This window comes from Falco naumanni, chromosome 4 (genome assembly GCF_017639655.2).
Source record: "Falco naumanni isolate bFalNau1 chromosome 4, bFalNau1.pat, whole genome shotgun sequence".
Lineage (NCBI taxonomy): Eukaryota > Metazoa > Chordata > Aves > Falconiformes > Falconidae > Falco > Falco naumanni.
The window spans coordinates 65,976,169-65,995,163 of NC_054057.1; the positions used below are offsets into that span (position 1 = coordinate 65,976,169).

Below are 18,995 nucleotides of genomic sequence, written 5' to 3' on the forward strand. Positions count from 1 at the left end.
GCTCTCCCAAAGCTCCTGGCCGTGCCTGGAAAAGAAAATCACCCCCTTCCAGAGTGATTTTAGCTGTGGTGAAAGACCTGGATTCAGTGTCTGTGCATCTAAGACTGACCCTCAGCAGCAGCCAGGGCACTTGGCTCCTGCCCCTGGTACTGCCCCCCAACCCGTAAGAGGGTGCCAGGCCAGGCTGCCTCGCACGGCTGCCCCAGGTGCCTTCCTTGGGAGGATTTTGCTGCAGATGGGATTTTTGAAGGAAATCTTAGAAAGAGGGATTTGCTTTCTGTCAAAAAGTCTTCCCTTGGGGGATGAAGCCGATGTTTTTGGCTGAGACCACCCCTGGAACTTATAGTTTCAAAGCAAAAATGAACAGGAAGGCCAAGTTTTGCAGAGGGGAGAAGGTGTCGGTGTCGATCCTGCATCCACTGCCCACCCTCACCCCCGGCAGCACCCTCTGGCCCCGTACTGGCAGCACCTTCACGTGGCTCGCAGAGGCAACACGCAGCCCAGAGAGCCTGGGCTGCTCCAGAAAGCGCCTGAGACCAATTGGCTTTGCAAAGTGAGGCTGTTTGAGCCGTTTCCAGTGGACACCAGAAGCACTACCAGCACGGCAACGTATAGCCCCCCTCCTTGGTACCACCCCCCTGACTAATCCCTGTGGTGCTATGAACCCAGCAGTACAGACGAGGCCTTGTCACTGGAGGACAAAGATCTGAGGGACCGGGAGAGGAGAATGGCCAATAACGCCAGGGAAAGGGTGCGTGTGCGGGACATTAACGAGGCCTTTAAAGAACTGGGACGCATGTGTCAGATGCACTTAAAAACGGACAAAGCACAGACCAAACTGATCATCCTACAGCAAGCGGTGCAGGTCATTCTGGGCCTGGAGCAGCAAGTACGAGGTATGGTACCAGCTGGCAGGTGCATTTCGGGGCCTTTCTCTTCCCCCCACATCTCTGTGTGCGTGTGCATCTCTGTTGTGACTCCTGCTTTCGGCGCGAGGTCGTGTGTTTGCATTGCCAGCAGCACCCTCGGCTGCACCACGCGGCAAGCTGAGCTTTCCAAAGCCCTGGCCTGGGGTAGATTTGAGGCCGCTCTGTCCGTCTCCCCTCATGCTTAATGGGGAATTTGGCACCTGGATCCCATTAAGCAGCTTTGGAAAACTCAGTCCTGGGCTCCGAGAGCTGGCTGAGGCACTTGGGGGTTTTCTGTAAGCAAGCACGTGTTTAAATTGGCACGGTGTTTCAGCTGGGCAGGGGGTTTTGCTGTAGCAGGGGTCCAGCCAAGTTACTGCAGCCGCTGCAAGGAGCAGCTTGCACTGAGGTTGTTTCCTCGCATGGTCCCGTGTGTCTGTCCTGGGACTCTGTCCTCGCTCTCTCTTTGGGATGCTGCTACCGTGCGCGACGCTGTTGCCCAAACTGAGGTTGCTTCCTTCCCTCCCTTGCTGTTTTTGGCATAGAGCGCAATCTGAACCCTAAAGCAGCCTGCCTGAAGCGTCGGGAAGAGGAGAAAGTGTCCGGAGTAGTAGGAGATCCCCAGATGACACTTTCAGCTTCACATCCTGGTCTAGGAGATGGTCACAACCCTGTTGGACACATGTAAAGGTACCGTCCCCCATCGCATGATCCCAGCACCCTGCTGCAGCTCCAGCCTGCTGCCAACGCACGCTGCTCTGCTTTGGCTACTCAGCCCCATGTGCTCAGCACCAGCCAAGTCCTTCTTAATTTACTATAAGTAAATGACTTGCACACGCATGTCACTTGCTCCTCCGTGGACATCCAGAGCCTCTGCCCCACAGGAGAGGTGCAGCCATGTAGCCAGGACGGAGGGTTTCGGTGGTCCCACCATCCTGAGTGAGCTCAGCTCAGCTCTGCTCTGCACCTCCCAGGCCTGCCACAGCTGGCTACTGGAAACCAGCAACTCCTTTGTCCGATGGCTCTATGGGAGGGAATGGGCAGGTCCTAGAAATGCCAAGAGAGACACAGAAGGTGACATTCCCCACCCCCCAGCAAAACTGTGGCAGGCGCTGCTGGGCTGTCTGCATTTGAAAGGGAACATGGTGCGTGGCCAGGAGCAGCTGAGCCTGTTGGGCTGTGACAGGAGTGTCAGCGAGGGACTGAGCCGACCCACAGCGGTGGGGCAGAGGCTGACCCCCTCAGGCATGTGGAGGGGCTGTGGTCCCCTGACATCCCCTGTGCTGGTGGCTACCTGGGGCTGCCCTGGAAAAAAAAAAAGGCAAAGCTGTTGTTTCAGCAGAATAGCGAGCTCATGTCTGGGCTCCGCTGCAGCCACGTCGAGCCTTGGGGCTTTCTTGGGGCTTGCGACACCCCCCACCCTTGCAGGGAGCAAAGTTTTATTCTCATTTGGGTTTCTCTCACTTCAGGCTTTTGGTTTTTTCTATTTGTAGATCTTCTTGTTCCTCTGGATACGGAGATCTGTAGGAAGAAAACCCTCGGTGTGACCTGCAACCTTCTCGAACCATAAACTTTAGTACTGCTAATACTGACACACATGGACGGATCCTGGCATGACGTAAGGGGTGGAAAAAACACTTTGTCAAAAACAAAATGAAAACAAAAAAATTGCCTTAAGTATAAAGTGCAGAACAGTCAATACATATCACTCAGTTAGGAGGGGGTGGCGTGTTCTCTTGGCTTGTTCACAAGCAGCCAGCAGCAAAATTGTGCCTAAGCTTGATATTTCTTTTTTAAAAAAAAAGAACATTAGTTATGAGATTTTTTATGTAGAACAAATAGCAATGCCTTTTGGTTTTTTTTAGCTTCTTTTGCATATGTTTTGTAAGCAACAAAAAGAATTTTTTTTTGTATAAAAAAATGTCTTGTACCCCATGCTTTTCTGCTGCTGTTTCTATAGTTAACGTTGCATCTTTAGGATCAACCAGAATATTAAAATTGTATTAAGAGAGACTGGATATAAAGAGAGGAATTCTCAGATTCGGCTCTGAAAGCCACTAAAAGCGAATGTAGCCACAGCGAGGGGATGTTCTTCCTTGCCTGGCTTGTACCTTCCATTATAAAAAAAACAAACTCGTGCTGAATTCACCATCTCTTTGCTTTGGCCGCTTCTGATTTGAGAAAAGGAAGTTAAACAGCAAAGCAAGTAGCAGCAGTATCCCTCAGCGGTGCTCCCGCTCCCCCTGGGAGGTGACCGAGGTCCATCGAGGGTCTCTGCAAGATTTGCTTTACTGTCGGAGGATCCTGGAGGCCATGGTCCCACCTGGGAGAGGAGGTGCCCCACGGCTGTCCCAGAGCATCGTGATGGGGAGGACGAACTGCCGGGAGAGTGGGCCTTGGGGGGTGGAAGAGAACCGAGGGACTAGGACGCTTCCAAGGTAAGCAACGAAGCCACACAGATGCAAGAGGAAAGCCGGGGCCGGAGGAAGGCACCTCTTGCCCACGCAAGAGCAAATGCCGCTGTCGGGGCAGCACTGAACAAAGAGGAACTGAACAAAGCTGGAGGAGTGGGAAGAGGCAGAGGCGGACAAAGCAAAGGCAGCAGCGGGACACCAAGCCCCCTGCCCCTGCAGCAGACGGACCCGCAGATGCTGGCAGCGGGAAGGGGAGGCATTGCTGCGCTCGCTCCAGCCCTCAGCAAGCCGCCACCGGCAGCAGGATCCCAGTCTCGACGCGGCTGCTTCCCGCACTGGAGCCACCGCCATCGGCAGTGCAAGATGCTGCAGGCTTGGGGAGAGGGGTGGTGTCACACGCCACCTTCACCCGCTGTCCTATCTCCAAAGCGTCCTTGGAGGCAAACTGGGCTCGGCATGCTGCCTGGCATGCCGTGGAGACGCAGAGTGGCCACTCTCACCTGCACGCGGGCTCCCCTCTCCGTGCTGGAAAGGAGGGGAGCAGCAGGCGCCCATCCTGTGGAAGATGCTCCAGCAGCCAAGCTGGGCCAACGATCCCTTTGCTCCAAGGGCTTCCCAGAGTCACTCCAGACCGCTCCAGTGTGCTCAGCGGGAGGAAGACCCCTGGCAGCCCCACCGCAAGGCAGGGTGCCCCAGAGATGTGGGATCAAACAAAGAGGTGCTTGGTGGTGCTGAGCTGCAGCAGCCGTTCTGGAGTTGGCAATAGAAAAGCGTCCATTGGGAATTTATTCTTGTTTCTTCCTTCTCCTTCCCCTTCCGAAACATTTTGTCCGTGGTTCTTCCGAGCTGTGCCGGCGGACAGGGGATGTTACATCCCATCTCAGCGGTGTCAGTGGTGCTGTCGATGTGGGGCCGGCTGCTGCCCAGAGCTGCCTGGCAGAGCCCAGGCAGGCAGGATAGCTTGTGGGGCACAGGTACGGGCCTGGGGGTACATGGGGATGGTGAGCACGGCAGGACCACCAGCCGCAGGGTCCATTTCCCCCCTCTGCTTCTCTGGCCTGTGCTCCTGGGGAAGCTGTGTTGTTTAGGCACAGGGAAAGGGAAGGACTGGCAAACAGGATTAGGTCCTGTGGCACTTCCTAGCAACCTCAGGCTTCGGCAGAACCTCCTGGTGCTCCTCTGTGCTTGTAGCTATACTTTGTACTCCAGCAAAGCCTGTGGGAAATGCTCAGGACATCGCTCATCTCCCACCTACACCGGGTACCGTGGGCTCAGCCCCTGTAGCATCTCAGAGAGGAGCCACTTCCAAGTGCCAGAGCTGTACGGGACCTTCTCTCCCTGCTGCCCCTCGCATTGCCCTGGGGCTCTGCAACATCCAGCTGTAGCTCTGAGGCTTTTGGGTGCTTCTGGCTTTCCCTGCCCACAGCCCGCCGCTCCCACCATCACTTCTGTGTGGTGAGACCTGAGACAGCAGCAGGCTCCAGCTCTGTCCCCAGAAAGGCTTGGAAAGGTCAGTGGCTGTGGTCCCTGCAGCCCAGGAACACGTGTTCTTCTCGCCTGTGTCAACAGACATATTTCAGCCTAATTAGCTCATCAGGTTATGACATCTTCCCCTCCCTTGGGTTATTCTGCCTGCTTAAGCACTGAGCAGTGTGAGACGGATGAGGTTTTCCACCGTGTGTGACAGCCTTGCCCCTGTGGAGCTCCCCTGCAGCAAAAGCCATGTCTTCCTGAAGCATCCTGCTGGGTTGGGTCGTGCTTCAGATGCTGGAGCGAGTTTGGTTTTCGGGGATGGTAAAACACGCAGGGAGGGGGGCAGTGCCCCTCCGTAGCCTGCCAGCTGGGCCCAGATGCTCAGACAGCCCCAACTGATGCTCTGGGGTAGGAACTGGGGACACATCGGCTGCTCTCTGCAGCCTTAAGAGGCTGCTTCATCCCACAAACATTTCTGCTTCATCAGCAGGATGGTGCTGGACCCAGCAGGGCGCTCACTGCTTGGGGTTTTCTGCTGCCTCAGTGCTGCTGCCCCAGGACCAGGGAGGGATGGAGCAATGTCCCAGCCCTGGCAAGCTTGAAATGGTATAAAAAAATTTGAAAGTGCTTCCCAAACACTTCCATTTTGCAACAAGAATTTGAGTAGCAGTCATGTACAACTGGATTTAAAGACAAGAGATTGTAGTCAACAAAAATCCAGAAAGTCAGCAAAATTGGAAAATTGAGAAGATTTATGATTTGTTCAAAATTTTGCTGAACTCCTTCATCCCTTCCGAGTCCTGGCTGATGCTTTGCAGGCCAAGGGGGACTCCTGATGGGATGCAGCCTTTCCCGTCATCCCCAAGCCACCAGGCTTTGCAACAGAGATGGGGCTTTTCATCTGCATTGAGGTGATTTAGGTGCTGTTTTCTCGACAACAAAACCAGCTGACTTCTGTGGCGAGGCTTGGATGAAGGTCCTTGAGCTTAAAGCCCCAGTGCCAGGGTTTGGAGGAGATCTTGGATCCTCCAGCAGGGAAGTGTGATGTCAGGGGCTGGTGGTGCTGTGCCCGGGAGCTGCCTCCATGCCACAGGGTGCTTTGGGTGCTGTTGTGCTTGCTGTGGGTGCCTCGGTGGCATCTCTGCTCTCCAGGTGCACAGGGAGCAATTTTGGAGTGCAGCAAGGGAAAAAATAACTTTGGCTTGCCCAGTGTGTTTGGCGCAGTGTGAATGTGGTGCCTGTAACCTGCTAGGGAAAGTGGCTTTTCTGAAAATGAGCAGTCAGGTGCTGTCCCAAAATACCACCCTGAAATACCAGCCTGTTGCAATGAAACTCTCCTCTTCAGGTGTAACGGTCAGGGGGGGCCAGGGTCTGCGCCCTCCCCAGCCCCCGGCTCTGCTGGCATTCAGCCCTGCAATCTTAGGGATCACTTTTCTCTCCAAACCGCTTCTCTGCGTGTCCCTTGCACCAGTGCTTCTGTAAAGAGAGGTGTCGCGGCTGGGTGACGTGCTGCGGGGTGGCATTCAGCTTTCTGCTTCCTCTCTCAGCCTTGCATGCATGGGGTCTCCTGGGCTGTGCGCCCCTCGTCGCTGGGGGCCACAGAGCCTCCACAAAGCGTCCTTCGTCAGAGAGAGAATTGGCAGAGGGGCCGCCTTCCCCTGGGTGCATTGTCCTGTTTCTCCTTTCCCAGGCTGCAGTAGCTGAGCTGCATCGTGGTCAAACAGCAGAACTGGGGTCTGTGGTGCAAGGGACCTCCTCTTTCCCCCCTCCCGAGCTGCTCCCTGTCTCCCTGCACATCCTGCCCGAGAGCTCTGCATGCCGCCAGGTGCTGGGGAGTGTCTGGAATCCAGTTTATTAACAGTAAAAATTGCAGATTTTTGTTCGGTTCCCCCCCCCCCCCCCCCCTTCTTCACCTGCTTTTGCCCCAGAGCAAAACAGCTGCAGCCTCCCAGAGACTGCACCTTTATGGTCTTGTACCGGCCGCGCTCGGCATTGTCAGGAGGCGGTGGCAGTCTGCCTGCTCCCGCTGCCAGCGCCCTTGGGGAGCAAAATTCCAGCTAACCCCCTGCTTTGGCAGTTGCTCCCCTGCCTGCGACCCACTAGTCAGACCTACTGGCTTGAGTTCAGCTCCAGATCTTTGCCAACATCTCCTCGGGCTCTCTGCTTGTACGGCTCGCGCTGGTGTCCTCTGGAGGTGTGCTGGCAGGAGGGACAGGACCTGGGACATCAGGGTCCCAGTCTGTGCCCCTCCTGCCTGTGCTGAGCGGCAGCCTGGGAGCAAGGGGTGCAGCAGTGGCTGGGCAGACGGTTTGCAGGCGTCGGGGCAGTTGATCTGGCTGTTGGGGGGCAGGTCCCTGCCAGCCCCCCATGGTGGGGTTGACTTGCTGCCCCATCCCTGTGCGCCGTCGCGCCAGGGCCAGGGATCTGGGTACTTTGCAGTTGGGGTTTTTGCCGTCTCCAGCAGCGAAGTGCAGAAGCACGATGTGAAACCTCCCCGGCTGTGGCTTCAGCAAGCCGGTTTCCCCCCTAGCCCCTCTGTCGGTGATGAGCCCGTTTCCTAGAGGTTTTGCAATCTCTGCCTGGTAGCGGTTGAGGAGGAAGGGCAGAAGCAGGCTGGGATTTCCCCAGGAGTCTACAATTTCAGGTTCAGTGCAGAAGCCGCTCTCAAAGGTCCTTTGTGTCTCATGCGTGTACCCAGTGAAGCCAGCAGAGCCTTTGGGCCCTGGATGCTTGCAGCGTGCTTCAGCGCATCCTCCCTGTGGGCAGGCAGGAGGCCCTTGAGAGACAGGAGGCTTCTGAAGCCCCCAGTCCCCTGCACCCCTGAGCTTTGGTGCCATGGGGAGGCTGCCAGCTCCGGTGCCTGTGGCCCTGTTGTGTGCTGTGCTGGTGACTGGGCCAGCTGGCTCCAGTTAAAGCGAGCCCCTGGTGTGGGGTTTGAGCAAAGAGCTGAGAATGGGGAGGTGAGGCAAAGCTGGCGCTGGAGTTGGGCCAGGGCAAGCCATCAGCCCCCGAGGTGCAGCGCTGGCTAACCTGGAGCCAGCTGTGGCCGCTGGATTCCCCTGTTCCTGCTCGACACCAGCAATAGCAAGACCTGCTTTCCATATCACAAGCTTGCACAAGTTCTTTACCCTGTTAAATCCTATGCAACCCCCTCTCCTCTCCCCTGGGACTCTCCAGATCCCATCCCATCCCATTCTCTGTGCTCTTGCCCGTGACAAGTTCCCACTGCCTGCTGCTCTCAGGGTCCGGCTTGATTTCTAGCAGCTCTGAAAGCATTTCAAGACTTGTGCCCTGGAGCTGGGCGGGTGGTGGGGTGGACGAGGGCGGAGATGGTGGGAACACTCCTTCTAGCTCATGCTGCAGGAGCTGAGCACTGAATTGGAGAAGGCAAGGCCTGGTCCTAGGGCTCCTCCATGCACCCTTCACCCTCCTGTGCCTTCTGCTCAACGCTTGGTGGCTCGCTGCCAGCACCCTTCATCTCACCCAGCACCCCTGAACGGAGATGCTGTGTCCCACCTTGTTGCTCCCGGGTTCTGTGGACTGTTTTGCTTATGCCTAAGCCTCAGGCTTGGCTTGGCTGCCCTTCCTTCAGCTGCCTCAAGCCTGACGGTGTGTTTCCCTTCCTCCTGTGCTCCCCAGTCTCTCCAGCACCTCTGAGCCATTTTCCTTCTCATGCAACCACCGTGGGTTTCTTCGTGGCTGGGGTAGAGCCTTGCCACCAGCTGCCCGGAGGTGGGAGGGTTTGGGAGGTGGACACTGCGGGTCAGTCCTGCGGCACGGCTGTCCTTGGGGCAGGCGGGGGGGGAACAGGGTGCTCAGTGCAGAGGTTCAATGATCTTCAGGGTGATGCCCCCCCTCTGGGGAGCCAGCAGCTGCAGTGCCTTTACCTGCGGGACTCCTGCGTGAGCCGAGCGTGGAGGTGGGCTCTGGGCAGGAGGGGGGTGCAGGCTGCAGGTGTCCTTTCTGCTGGACCTTCTGCGTCCATCCTGCATCCCACCCTCAGGGGCAAGAGGCAGCCCTGCCATGGGCCTCTGTGCTGGTATTTCTATTCCTCTTGCTTTTGTATGCCTCTTGCTCCTCAGGTCTTGCAATACCCACCCCGGTCCAGCCAAGCACCCACCACGGAATAAAATTTGTGCCCCATTTCTTGGCACAGCGCAGCTGCCGGCACCAGTACGGGAGTGCAGAGGAGTTTGTGCTTCAAAATAGGGTGTCCTTTGCTGAAGAGCATCCCAGAGCCCCACATCCCTGGGCTGTGCCCGGGGGGACCGTGGAGCTCCCTGCAGCAGCAAGCTGGGAACGCCACGATTCCCCCTTCCTGGTGCCACGTCTTCCCAAATCACTTGAAACCCACCAGCTTTTTTGAGGAAACCTGGTAACACGGGGCCTCTTGGGGAGGGAGGGAGCTGTGGGAAGCCGTGCACCCTCCAACCGGCGGTGCTTAATGTGTCGGGAGAGGAGAAAGAGGCACCTGGTGAAGCGGAGCAGGGATGACCCCAACCACATGCTTGGACCTCGTGGTCTGCAGAAATGACCCATTTTTATGGAGGGCTCCAGCTTGTTGGGGAAACAAAGTGTTACTGGGTTGCTCTTTCTATATATTTTTGTAGGACGGGGCGGGGGGTGGGAGAGCAGATGGGAGATGCCTGCGGAAGTTTATTTTTAACCCCGTAGAAAGTTTTGGGTTGTTTTTGGGTTTGGGTTTTTGGCCTTTAAAAAATGGTCCTTGCTTTTGATGTTTATGCTGCCTACCTGTAAATCCAGATGTACTTAAGTGGCTGAAATCCTTGTTCTTAAATCAGATACACATTATAGTTTTGAACTATATATATAGTAAATATATATATATATATGCCTAACCCAGCAAAAAAAAAAACATAAAAAAAATAAAGTATTTGGGGGTGGGGAAATGTGTTGTTCTTTGAAATGAATCACAATTGGGGGATAAAATTGTGTTTCTGAGTGCCTCAAGATATGAATTGTTTTCATTTTTTTAAATAATTTTATACAAGTGTCAAAACAGCTGGCTGGATTATTTGGAATTTTTAAATAATCCTAACTTTTTTAAAGTAGATTTTGAGAACTGTCCTGTATATAACAGTAATGTAGCAATAAATGTGACATTTTATAACAATATTACTTTTTTTCCCCATATCTGTTTTTCAGATGTTGTATACCTATGAATGAAAAGTTGTAATAAAGGTTTTACCTTGTACTAAAAAAAAAAAAAAAAAGACGAGACAGGTTTTCCGACACTGTCCACTCTCGCTGCTCCTGTGCTCTGGGCACAGGTCTTGCCCACCCAAAACCATGAACTCGTGCACTGCGAGTGCTTCTGACCCCCCTGCACGTGGCCTCTGGTGAGGGTCTCCAGCGCTGCCCATCACCGTGGGATTTGGGCACTTACCCCTGCTGTGCTCAGTGGGGTCCTTTACTGCCTCTGGGTGCTGCTTGCGTGGGGCAGAGTGCCTTTTAGCCCGGGTTACACGTGGCAGGGATCTCTTCTTAATTTTTATTGCTGGAAAAATTTGCGTGGAGAGTGCGGCCCCTGCCTGGCTGGAAGGAGAGGGTGTTGCAGCATGGCGGCTTGGGCAGCATCCAGTGAGGGTGGTACTGGCAGGGTGCAAGTTGGAAATCGGGTCAAACGCACCCAGCCTGTACCAGGAGCCCAGCACAGACTGGTAATGCAGGAGACAACGTGGCAGAGCATTTACGAGGGTTTAAACCTTGCAAGAAGGGGCTGGATCCAGTACCAGGAGACAGCCCAGCCTCGTAGGTGCTCACCCTCCCAGACTCATCCGTGGGGGGAGGATCTGCCATGGAGGGGATGAATCATGTGGGATCTCCATCACCTTCTGCCAAGGGCTCAGCCCTGGCCACAGCATCTTCAAACCGCTGCTGTGGGGCTGAATCATGTGCAATCTCTCTCCATCACCTTCTGCCAGGGGCTCAGCCTCGGCCACAGCATCTTCACACCACTGCTGTGGGGCTGAATCATGTGGGATCTCTTGCCATCACCGTCTGCCAAGGGCTCAGCCTCGGCCACAGCATCTTCAAACCACTGCTGCGCTGTGCTGCCCAGCCAGGCTCTCCCTGCTCTCAGCCTCCAAGCTTCACCACGCAGGTGTTGCCCCCCTCATCGCAGGTATTCCCCCCCAAATCATCAGCCCTCGTGGTGGCTGGGTTAGCCCTCCACCAGCAGCTCGCTCAGTGCGTTAGAGACAAACTTTCGGGGGGAACCAGAGCTGCATCCAGGAGCACCGAGCCCTCGCGGATCCTCTGGGAGACCCTGGTTCTGAAGAGGAGATGCTGCCTGAGAGCATCCCTCCTTTCTCACTTTTGCTGCCTGTGCTGCTGCAACTCTGGACTTGTCCGCATAGGGCTGAGCTGGAAAACCAGTCCAATAACTGGGCAGTGGCTCTGGCCACCAGTTGAATCTGCCTAAACCCTGGCTGCCCTTCTCTCGGCAGCGAGCAGCTCTGAGGCCAGGCACTGCCCTTCCCGAGCTGCACCGAGTGCATGGAATGAGGGTCCTTTCGATTCTGGGTCTCCTGGTCTGGGCTGATCCTCATCCTCTTCGCCTTCGCTCCCTTGATTTAAAGAATCAATTAGCAATATTCGAGTGAGCGGAGGTTATCTTTATTCGGCAGCGCTGGGTGCATGGGGGATCGCTCCACCGAAGTCATGCACCCCAAGGGGATTTTTCAGTCCCCTCTTTATACAAGCAACTCATACATATTCATTAATTTCCCAGGAATTCATTTACATATTCATTACAATTCCAGGAACTCATTTACATATCTCACTAAACTAGTGACCATGATTTAATTCCTTGTCTTTGCCACGTTGTATAAACAACAGGAACTTAGGACCAGATAGCCTTTTTAAAGGTGACAAATCCAAGGACTTGGCAATTAGTACATCCCGCATGTTAGCAATAAGGGCCCTTGGACGTTTCCCAACTTTCAGATAAACATAAGTACATCATCCTATAGATAAGTGGTACATCATTCATCATTCACCCTCCCTTGCGCCTCGGTGGCGGTGGCAGCCCAGCCGCAGGCAGCAGGCAGCCCGGCGCTGCAGGATCCCGTGTCCCCCGGGATTTTCTGGAGGTTCACGAGGGGCTGAGTGGCCCCGGAGCGAGGCCTGGGGGATGTTGTGGGATTGGTGGTGGGTTTAGGACCCTGTGCTGAAAAAGCTGGCTCAAAACCCCCGGCCCAGCTGGGAGAGGCTGGGCCGCAGCCGGGAGGGTTTGCAGAGACACTGGGGGGCTCAGCGTGGGGGATGAGGGGCAGCCCCAGTGCCATGCGGGGCCAGTCCCACCCTCTGGGCTCCTGTCCCCCCTCCACCATGTGGACAGCCTGTCTGAGGGCTCCTGTCCCCCCACCACCATGGGGACAGCCTGTCTGAAGGTTCATGTCCCCTCTTCAATGTAGGGACAGCCCGTCTGAAGGCTCCTGTCACCCCACCACCATGGGGACAGCCCCTCTGAGGGCTCCTGTCCCCCCTCCAGCACGGGGACAGCCCGTCTGAAGGTTCATGTCCCCTCTCCACCATGGGGACAGCCTGTCCCGGCTCCGGCCGGGGCCGCACGCCTGCGGGCCGAGGCGCGGGCGGGGCCGTTGCCATGGCAACGCCGCCCGGCTCAGGCAGCGCCGCGGGCACCCGGCCCAGCTCCCGGGGTCCTTCGAGGCGCGGCGGCGCGGCCGCGCATGCGCAGCGGGGGTGACTTTGAGGGCGGCGGGATGCTGAGCAAGCTGGTGGGGCCGCGCTACGTGCAGCTGCTGCAGAACTGGTGAGGCCCGGGCTGGGCTGCGCCCCTCGCCGCGGCCTGTGCTGTCCCCTCCCCCCGCCGCCGCTTGCAGCCCGCGCTGTGTCGTGTGTGTCGTCGCGTCCCCCCTCCCCCGCCCGGTGCTGCTGTCGTGTCGTGTGTCGTCCCCCCCTGCCCGGCGCTGTCGTGTTGTCTCCGACCCCCCCCCCCCCCCCTCCCCGGACCTGTCCGTCTCCCCCTTCCCTGTCCCCAGCCCCCCGCGCACTGAAGGGACATCCCGAGCTCCTTGCCACCCCCTGCGGCTGGTGCCCCCCACCCGTGTCCCCGTGAGGGCCGCTGGCCCCGGGCTGGGGGGGGGGCAGGGGTCCTCCCCCGTGCTCCGGCTGCTTGAGTGCGGCAGGCCGGGGCAGCCTGCAGGCCGAGCGAGGGGACACGGGCTGTCGCAGTGGGATAGTTAAATAAGTGTCTTTTCTTACCTTGGCGATGCCCTTTTAAATAAAAGCATATTAGCCTCTTCCTGTTAAGTGTCTTGACCACTCTGGGCACTAATACTTTTCTCTGTGTGAGATTCAAGACATCTGCCGGGCATTTTTCTCGATGGCAGTGACTTTCCCCGGTACCTCCTTCAGCACTTGCCCAACCTTTCCCAGTGGAGAATTAATGTCGTTCACCTGCACGTGTGTGTGTCTCTCTTTTTAGGACTCCCACCCTCATTACATGGGGTGGTGTAGCTGGTACTGGTTTAATATGGTTCACAGACTGGAAGCTGGTTCTTCAGTATGTTCCCTACATCAGTGGCAAGTTTAAAACTGAAGACTAAGCTTCCCTCTAATGGTAAGTTTTGTTTGTGCATCTCTTCGCTTAAGCGGTAGCATGAGATTAATGTGTCCTCTTTGGCCAGGGTACAATCTTATTGTTGGTCCAAACCAGACCTGCTCAGTTTGATTGTTCAGGGCATTTTTTAGGGATTTGTTTTGTCGGTTTTTTTTTTCATCTGGCTTTACAGAGCGCCAGGAGGATGCAAGAATATGTTTTTTCAAGTGATTATTTTGCAAGCAATGGATTTTTCACAACTTTAATAGGTTCTTGAAGTTAAATCAGGTGTTCTGCGGTAATTTGGAACTTGGCCGGTCTGTTTACTTCTGTTCCCTTCTGTTCCTAGGTAGAATGGCTTCAAGCTCATGACTAGTTTTGTTGCTAGGCAAATTCAGACTCCTTTCTGTTCTTTGTAACTGTTATCAAAAGTTCAGAGCTGGTTGCTGTGTACCACAAATTAATTGGAAAATTGGCTTTCTCACAGGTTTTTTTTCCCTTTCTTTAATTGCATATGAAATGTGCTGTTCTGAATCTTCTAGAAGACTGACCATCCACAGAGCTAGAGCAGCTGTTGGACAGTACCTTGCTGGGCTTCTAAATGCGTATCTGTGTGGTAGGCAGGCTTAAAACTTTTTTATTCCTTGCCACAGATAGAAGGCAGTTCAGAAGATTTTTGCTTTGCATTAAAGGCTGCTGATGGGTAAAAGGTCCGGAGGAAACTGCATACATTTCAATACTTGTTTTTTTCTGGTCAAAATAACAGTTACATTTAAATGCTGATAAAGTAAGATAACTCGCCTTCAAGCTACACGGGATTTTATAGGGAAATTAGTGTGTCTGGAAGTCACAGAGCAAATTGTTAGTACTTTTGTAAGTCTCTTTTTCCAGAGATACTTGCTGCAGTTTAAACAATTTACTGTGTCTTCCCCATTTTCAAAATACATATCACACAGATCGTTTGTGTAACCAAAGGATGAAAGAAACCTTTTGTGAAAGTCAGCTGCACTTGTAGCATCTGGAATGACTGTAGACGTTTACAGACCAGTCAGTGGAAAAGCTTTTGAGTTATGTAGAGGCAATTAAATTCTATAGTAAGGGCTTTCTGTACTTAAAAATTGTCTTAGCCAGTAGTAAGTTGGATCAGGGATACATTCCTGAGAGCACAGCTTGTGTTCTGTGTTTTGAAGCAAGAGCTTTGATGTGTCATTGTGCATAAATCATCTGGGAAGAGGCGTAGAGAAAAAGGATGTTTCTTTGGCCTGTGATTTCTTCCAAAGAGACTATGGGCCTGCATGCCTGCGTTCTGCTGCGCCTGTACCAGCTTCTGTCACAGAAACTTCTTGCCTGGATACTGGAGGCTTTTGAAATCTGCCTGTTAGTGTTGGCTGCTGTAGCACTTTGCAGGAAGCACTGCTTAATGATTGCTTTGTGTTTATTGTAGGAAATTTATTGCTGGATAGAATGTTTTGGAGCCATCCGTCCGCTGAGATCCTGCTTTGAGGTGAACTTGAAATGCCCAGTACAGATTCTGCAACAGGTTGTGGTGTCCCTCTCTCTCCCATGAACAGCTGTGACCGCTTGATTGTGAACGAATTTAATTTTACTGACCAGCCTGTCTAGTACTTTTCTTCTGATCACTTTCACAGCAGATCTTTGTCCTAATGGGAGTTACTTATAAACCTGATGTACAAAATAAACCAAGTCAATGATATTTTGGGGGGTTTTGTGTTACCTTTGTAGTTCACATTCTTTAGACTAGACTCCTGGTTTGGGTTATGTCTTTTTTTGGATGTGTGCCTGAAGGAAGGCCTGCTGCGTGTTTGCGTCTTCCTGGGCAGGTTTCTCAGGCATCAGCCAGTGGCTGCTGGATTTGATGAGCCTTTTGTTTGTCCTCAGATCCTTGTTGCTCGTCGCTGTTAATACTGCTGTAGTTCTTCAGCTGTTCTTGGGGACGTGTTGATTTTAAGCTAATCGTTCCTAGATCGGTAGCAACTGTGGACTCAAGCGTGCAACCAGTATCGCGGAATTTCGTGGTAATGCACATTCCTGAGGTTTGTTTCTTTTTAACATCAATCTGTGGACCGTGTAAACTGTCTGATTGGGTACACACCATTTTAAAGCAGTGTGCGCTGCCTGAAGAATGGCTAGCTTTTCTGACTTAATCTAGGGCTCAAGGAAGGCAGTCTGCAAACCCTGGGAGGTTTTCTGTCTACCAGGGTGAAAACCAGTGGTTTAGAGAGCTGCTCAGTTACTTTCTTAATGTGGGTTTTGAGTAGGAAAAAAGTATGTGTCAATACTTTATAGGTGTAGTTATATTTGCCAACGTAAATTGGTGATGAAACAACCCACTACCAGTACCCTTTAGATGAAAAAGTTTTTAGCTGTTAGGAAAAGGAAGTACAAGGATTATTTTTGATCTGGTCTCTGCATCTAAGTCACGGCAGATTACTTGGGTTTAGGGGGGAGGGTGCATCCCTTTCTGCAAAGACCAGAATTTGCAAATAAACCTCTCTCTGTGTAAGAACAGGATCACTTGTTTTCTCTCTGTTTAGTGCCAAACTTCACCTTGTTATAATTTTCTGGTTGTAATAAAAGGTTTGAATCTCTTTAGGGAAAAATCTCAGTTGTAGCAGCTGTGGTGCTCGGGTGTCACCTTCAGGGCTGAAGGTTTCTGAGTGATGTTTCTATGGAAAACTCTTGTAAAACCTGCCTAAACAGTGGCACTGCGCAGGATGCTTGAACTACTTATTTAGCAAAATAATTTCTTTAGCATTGCTTCAACAGCACCACCAATAATTAATTGGGGAGGGCAGGGAATATAATTTTCACGTGCAAAACTCACCTTGCTGCCCTACTGTGTCCCGTAAGATGGGACAAAAGCTTATGGCTGAATGGGATAAGCGTGCCGTTTCCTCAGGCTGTCCCACTGCCCTGCTGCAGCAGTGCTCCTGAACTCCTGGCTGACTCCCAGGAAGTTTTTTCTCGGTGGCAATGCTTGACAGCAACAGCCTTACGCTATTTATAGCGATATTGATCCATTTTCAGCCAAAGTACGCCTCGGAAGTGGTCATTATATTAGCTTGTGCTTGCATGTCATCAGGGTTGCGAGTTCAGAATCGAACAATTAGAGTCTCTGCTCTTACTTTCCTGTTTAACATGTCTAGACAGGACGGGCATAATATGCTGCTGCCTTTAGAAATGACCTAGTTTTGGCTTGTTCCTGTGGGGTGGGAGAGCCTCTCTGCTCGCATGGCTGAGAGCTTTTCAGGCCTCGAGCCGAGGGTCTGTCTGTGTTGCCTGTCCCTCTAGGGACCCTGATCTCATCTGGCTGCAGTCCTCGTTAGTGAGAGTTACCTTTAGCGAAGCCCCAGCGATAACATCGTGCACGGCAGATAAGATTAGAAGATACTTAAAGGAGAAAAACATGCCTAAAATACCAACCTGCACAGGCAGGCACTGCAAGAACCGTACAGCCTTTAGATTTGTTTGCCCTTTGGCGATTGTTTAGCTGCTTGTGTTTTCTGCAGCATTTCAAATGATAGCTTTGTCTCTAATTAACGCTAGGATTAGTGTATAACTGATTTAATTTCTAGTATTTCTCCTTCCACAAGACCAAGCACACTTCAGAAATATGCTATTACAAGTATCTTGTGCATTCTTGGGCAAATTTCTGTTAAAATTCAGATAATTACTGTTCAAGCGTCATGAGTGATCTTTCTCATTTTTAATATTGTAGCATTGCCTCTTTTCTAACAGTTAAATATTTTTCAGAATGAGCTAACCAAATGTCACATACATTTGTATGAACAAATCAGTTAAAAGACAATGACCCGACAGAGAAGCGTCTCCTGCAAAACCTGGCGAGTTCCACTGGAGGGCACAGTGGCAGCTGAGCTCACAGGGCTTTGGATTTACAGAAATCAAAAAGCATCTTCAGCTCTGGGTTAACGATGTAACTTCAAAACCACCTCCAAGAAAAGGAAAGCTCGCATTCCTGCCTGCCGTTCTGGGGCGTCTGTCCATGCTGGTACCTCCACTGTACTTTCATCAGGAGGGGTATGAGTGGAGATGGGACAGGGCAGTTGGACAGTGCTGAGGTGGTTGCAATGACAACTGCTACATTCAGCCCTTGTCTGTCTCTTCTCCTGGACCAGCCTCAGATTATGCCCCTCTCCAGGGGCTGGTAGGTCGGGAACTCCCCAGTGAATCCTGCTCTGGAATAGGCTTCTCTTTTGGGCCTGGGATATGTGGCTGCGGAGTGGGAAGCTTTCAGCTGGTTACCTGCAGGGCTAAATCGGGGTGTTTCTCCTGTCAGGATATCCTGTGGCGTGCTTCCATGGCTGACAACAACTGACCTGGGTGATTTTTGGATTATCTACTAGTTCTGGAACAACTTGGGCTTTCTGGCAGCTGTATGCGCTTTCAGCTGGTGGCAGTGTCTGCAAGTACCTTCGTGTCTGTACCTTGGGCTCAAGGGAGAGTTCCTACTCAAACATTTCATGTGGTCGTAGGCGAGTAAATGTTTTCCTTCTATAAGCTGTTGCTGAGCCAATTATCAGTGAAAACCGATTTTCGAACTCCTGCTACCCTGAGCTTGAGGTTCAGTGGATGTTTAAGAGGTCACCTTCTCCATTCCTACCCCACAACGGGATCCGCTCCCCAGCTTTTCCAGTTTATTCTTATTATTCTGCCATTGAGGCACATTTCACGGTCCCTCTACATCATCTGTTTCTGTGCTTGACTTCTCAGTTCATATGTCTGGAAAAAAAGAAATTCGCCTCCCCTCCTGCAATACAAGCCCAGTAATTCTTTCCCTTTTATGTATTTGAAGGCTATTATGAGATCTCAGCTGTTTTCTTGAGACTAAACAACCCTTTTCCGTCACAGGTAATTTTGTAGACAGCCGATGATTTTCATCACTCTCCTCTTGGCTTGCTTCCAGTCACTCCCTGTCTTTCTCAGAATGCAGCATCCCAACGTGAATGGTGTGTCTTGCACAATCTCATTTCTTAGTGAAAGGTTTGCTCTTTTGGGAGGCTTTAATTTTTATTTAGCAAAAGAGGATAAAAAAAAAAAAATAAATGAAGTGGTTCGTGTGAAAGAGAGGGCTACCAGGTTTCCATCCCTGGTGGCTTGGAGCAGGGGGGTGAGATATGGGCAGGACTCTGCTTCTGCTTTTGCTCCCAGGTGTAGTTGCCAGTGGGATCGAGAGGGGAACCCCGCAGCATGTGGGGGGTGCTGCAGTCTCACCCTTACTGAGGTCTGCACCCAGTTTCGCTGTTTGCTGTGCTCAACAAGAGCTAACTGCGTCCCTCTGTGCCTCGCTTTGCCTTTATAGGCTCATTTTTAATCGAGCTGTATTTCACTGGAAGTTTTTGGCTAAAATAGTATGAGTTTGGCTGGGTTACAAGGTGTTGGTTTTGGGGTTTTTTTTGGGGGGGGTTCGTGTGTTTTTTTGGTTTTACAGAAAGGGAAAGTGGATTTACAAAAAATAACATGCTTTTGAGCAATACTGGCAATTGGAACTTTTCTGACCTGTGTGTTCGAGATTGCAGGAAATAACGGTGGTAGCAGAGCAAAGTATTTCATAAGTGTGAGCCCAGGAGACCA

The 18,995-nt window shown here is 52.5% G+C and overlaps 2 protein-coding genes across 21 annotated transcripts in view; both read left to right on the forward strand.

Annotated features, from left to right (window-relative positions):
• The window catches only part of TCF3 (transcription factor 3), an 80,324-nt gene extending 70,393 nt beyond the window's left edge, over positions 1-9,931 (forward strand). For 10 of the 20 annotated variants that reach the window (XM_040589902.1, XM_040589917.1, XM_040589898.1 and 7 more), the window contains 2 exons: positions 1,454-1,598; positions 2,402-9,931. In XM_040589902.1, coding sequence (XP_040445836.1) covers positions 1,454-1,596 — 143 coding nt within the window. In that variant the 3' untranslated portion in view covers positions 1,597-1,598; positions 2,402-9,931. Of the gene's footprint in view, positions 1-669; positions 897-1,453; positions 1,599-2,401 lie in introns of those variants that run through there. The other 10 variants (XM_040589904.1, XM_040589903.1, XM_040589908.1 and 7 more) reach the window with 4 other exon arrangements.
• Positions 9,932-12,483: 2,552 nt separating this feature from the next.
• LOC121086931 (cytochrome b-c1 complex subunit 10) lies at positions 12,484-15,096 on the forward strand. Its single transcript, XM_040591391.1, has 3 exons — positions 12,484-12,593; positions 13,269-13,403; positions 14,827-15,096. Exons 1-2 carry the CDS (start codon positions 12,511-12,513, stop codon positions 13,387-13,389), a joined length of 204 nt encoding a protein of 67 aa, XP_040447325.1. The 5' UTR covers positions 12,484-12,510; the 3' UTR covers positions 13,390-13,403; positions 14,827-15,096.
• Positions 15,097-18,995: the final 3,899 nt, after the last annotated feature.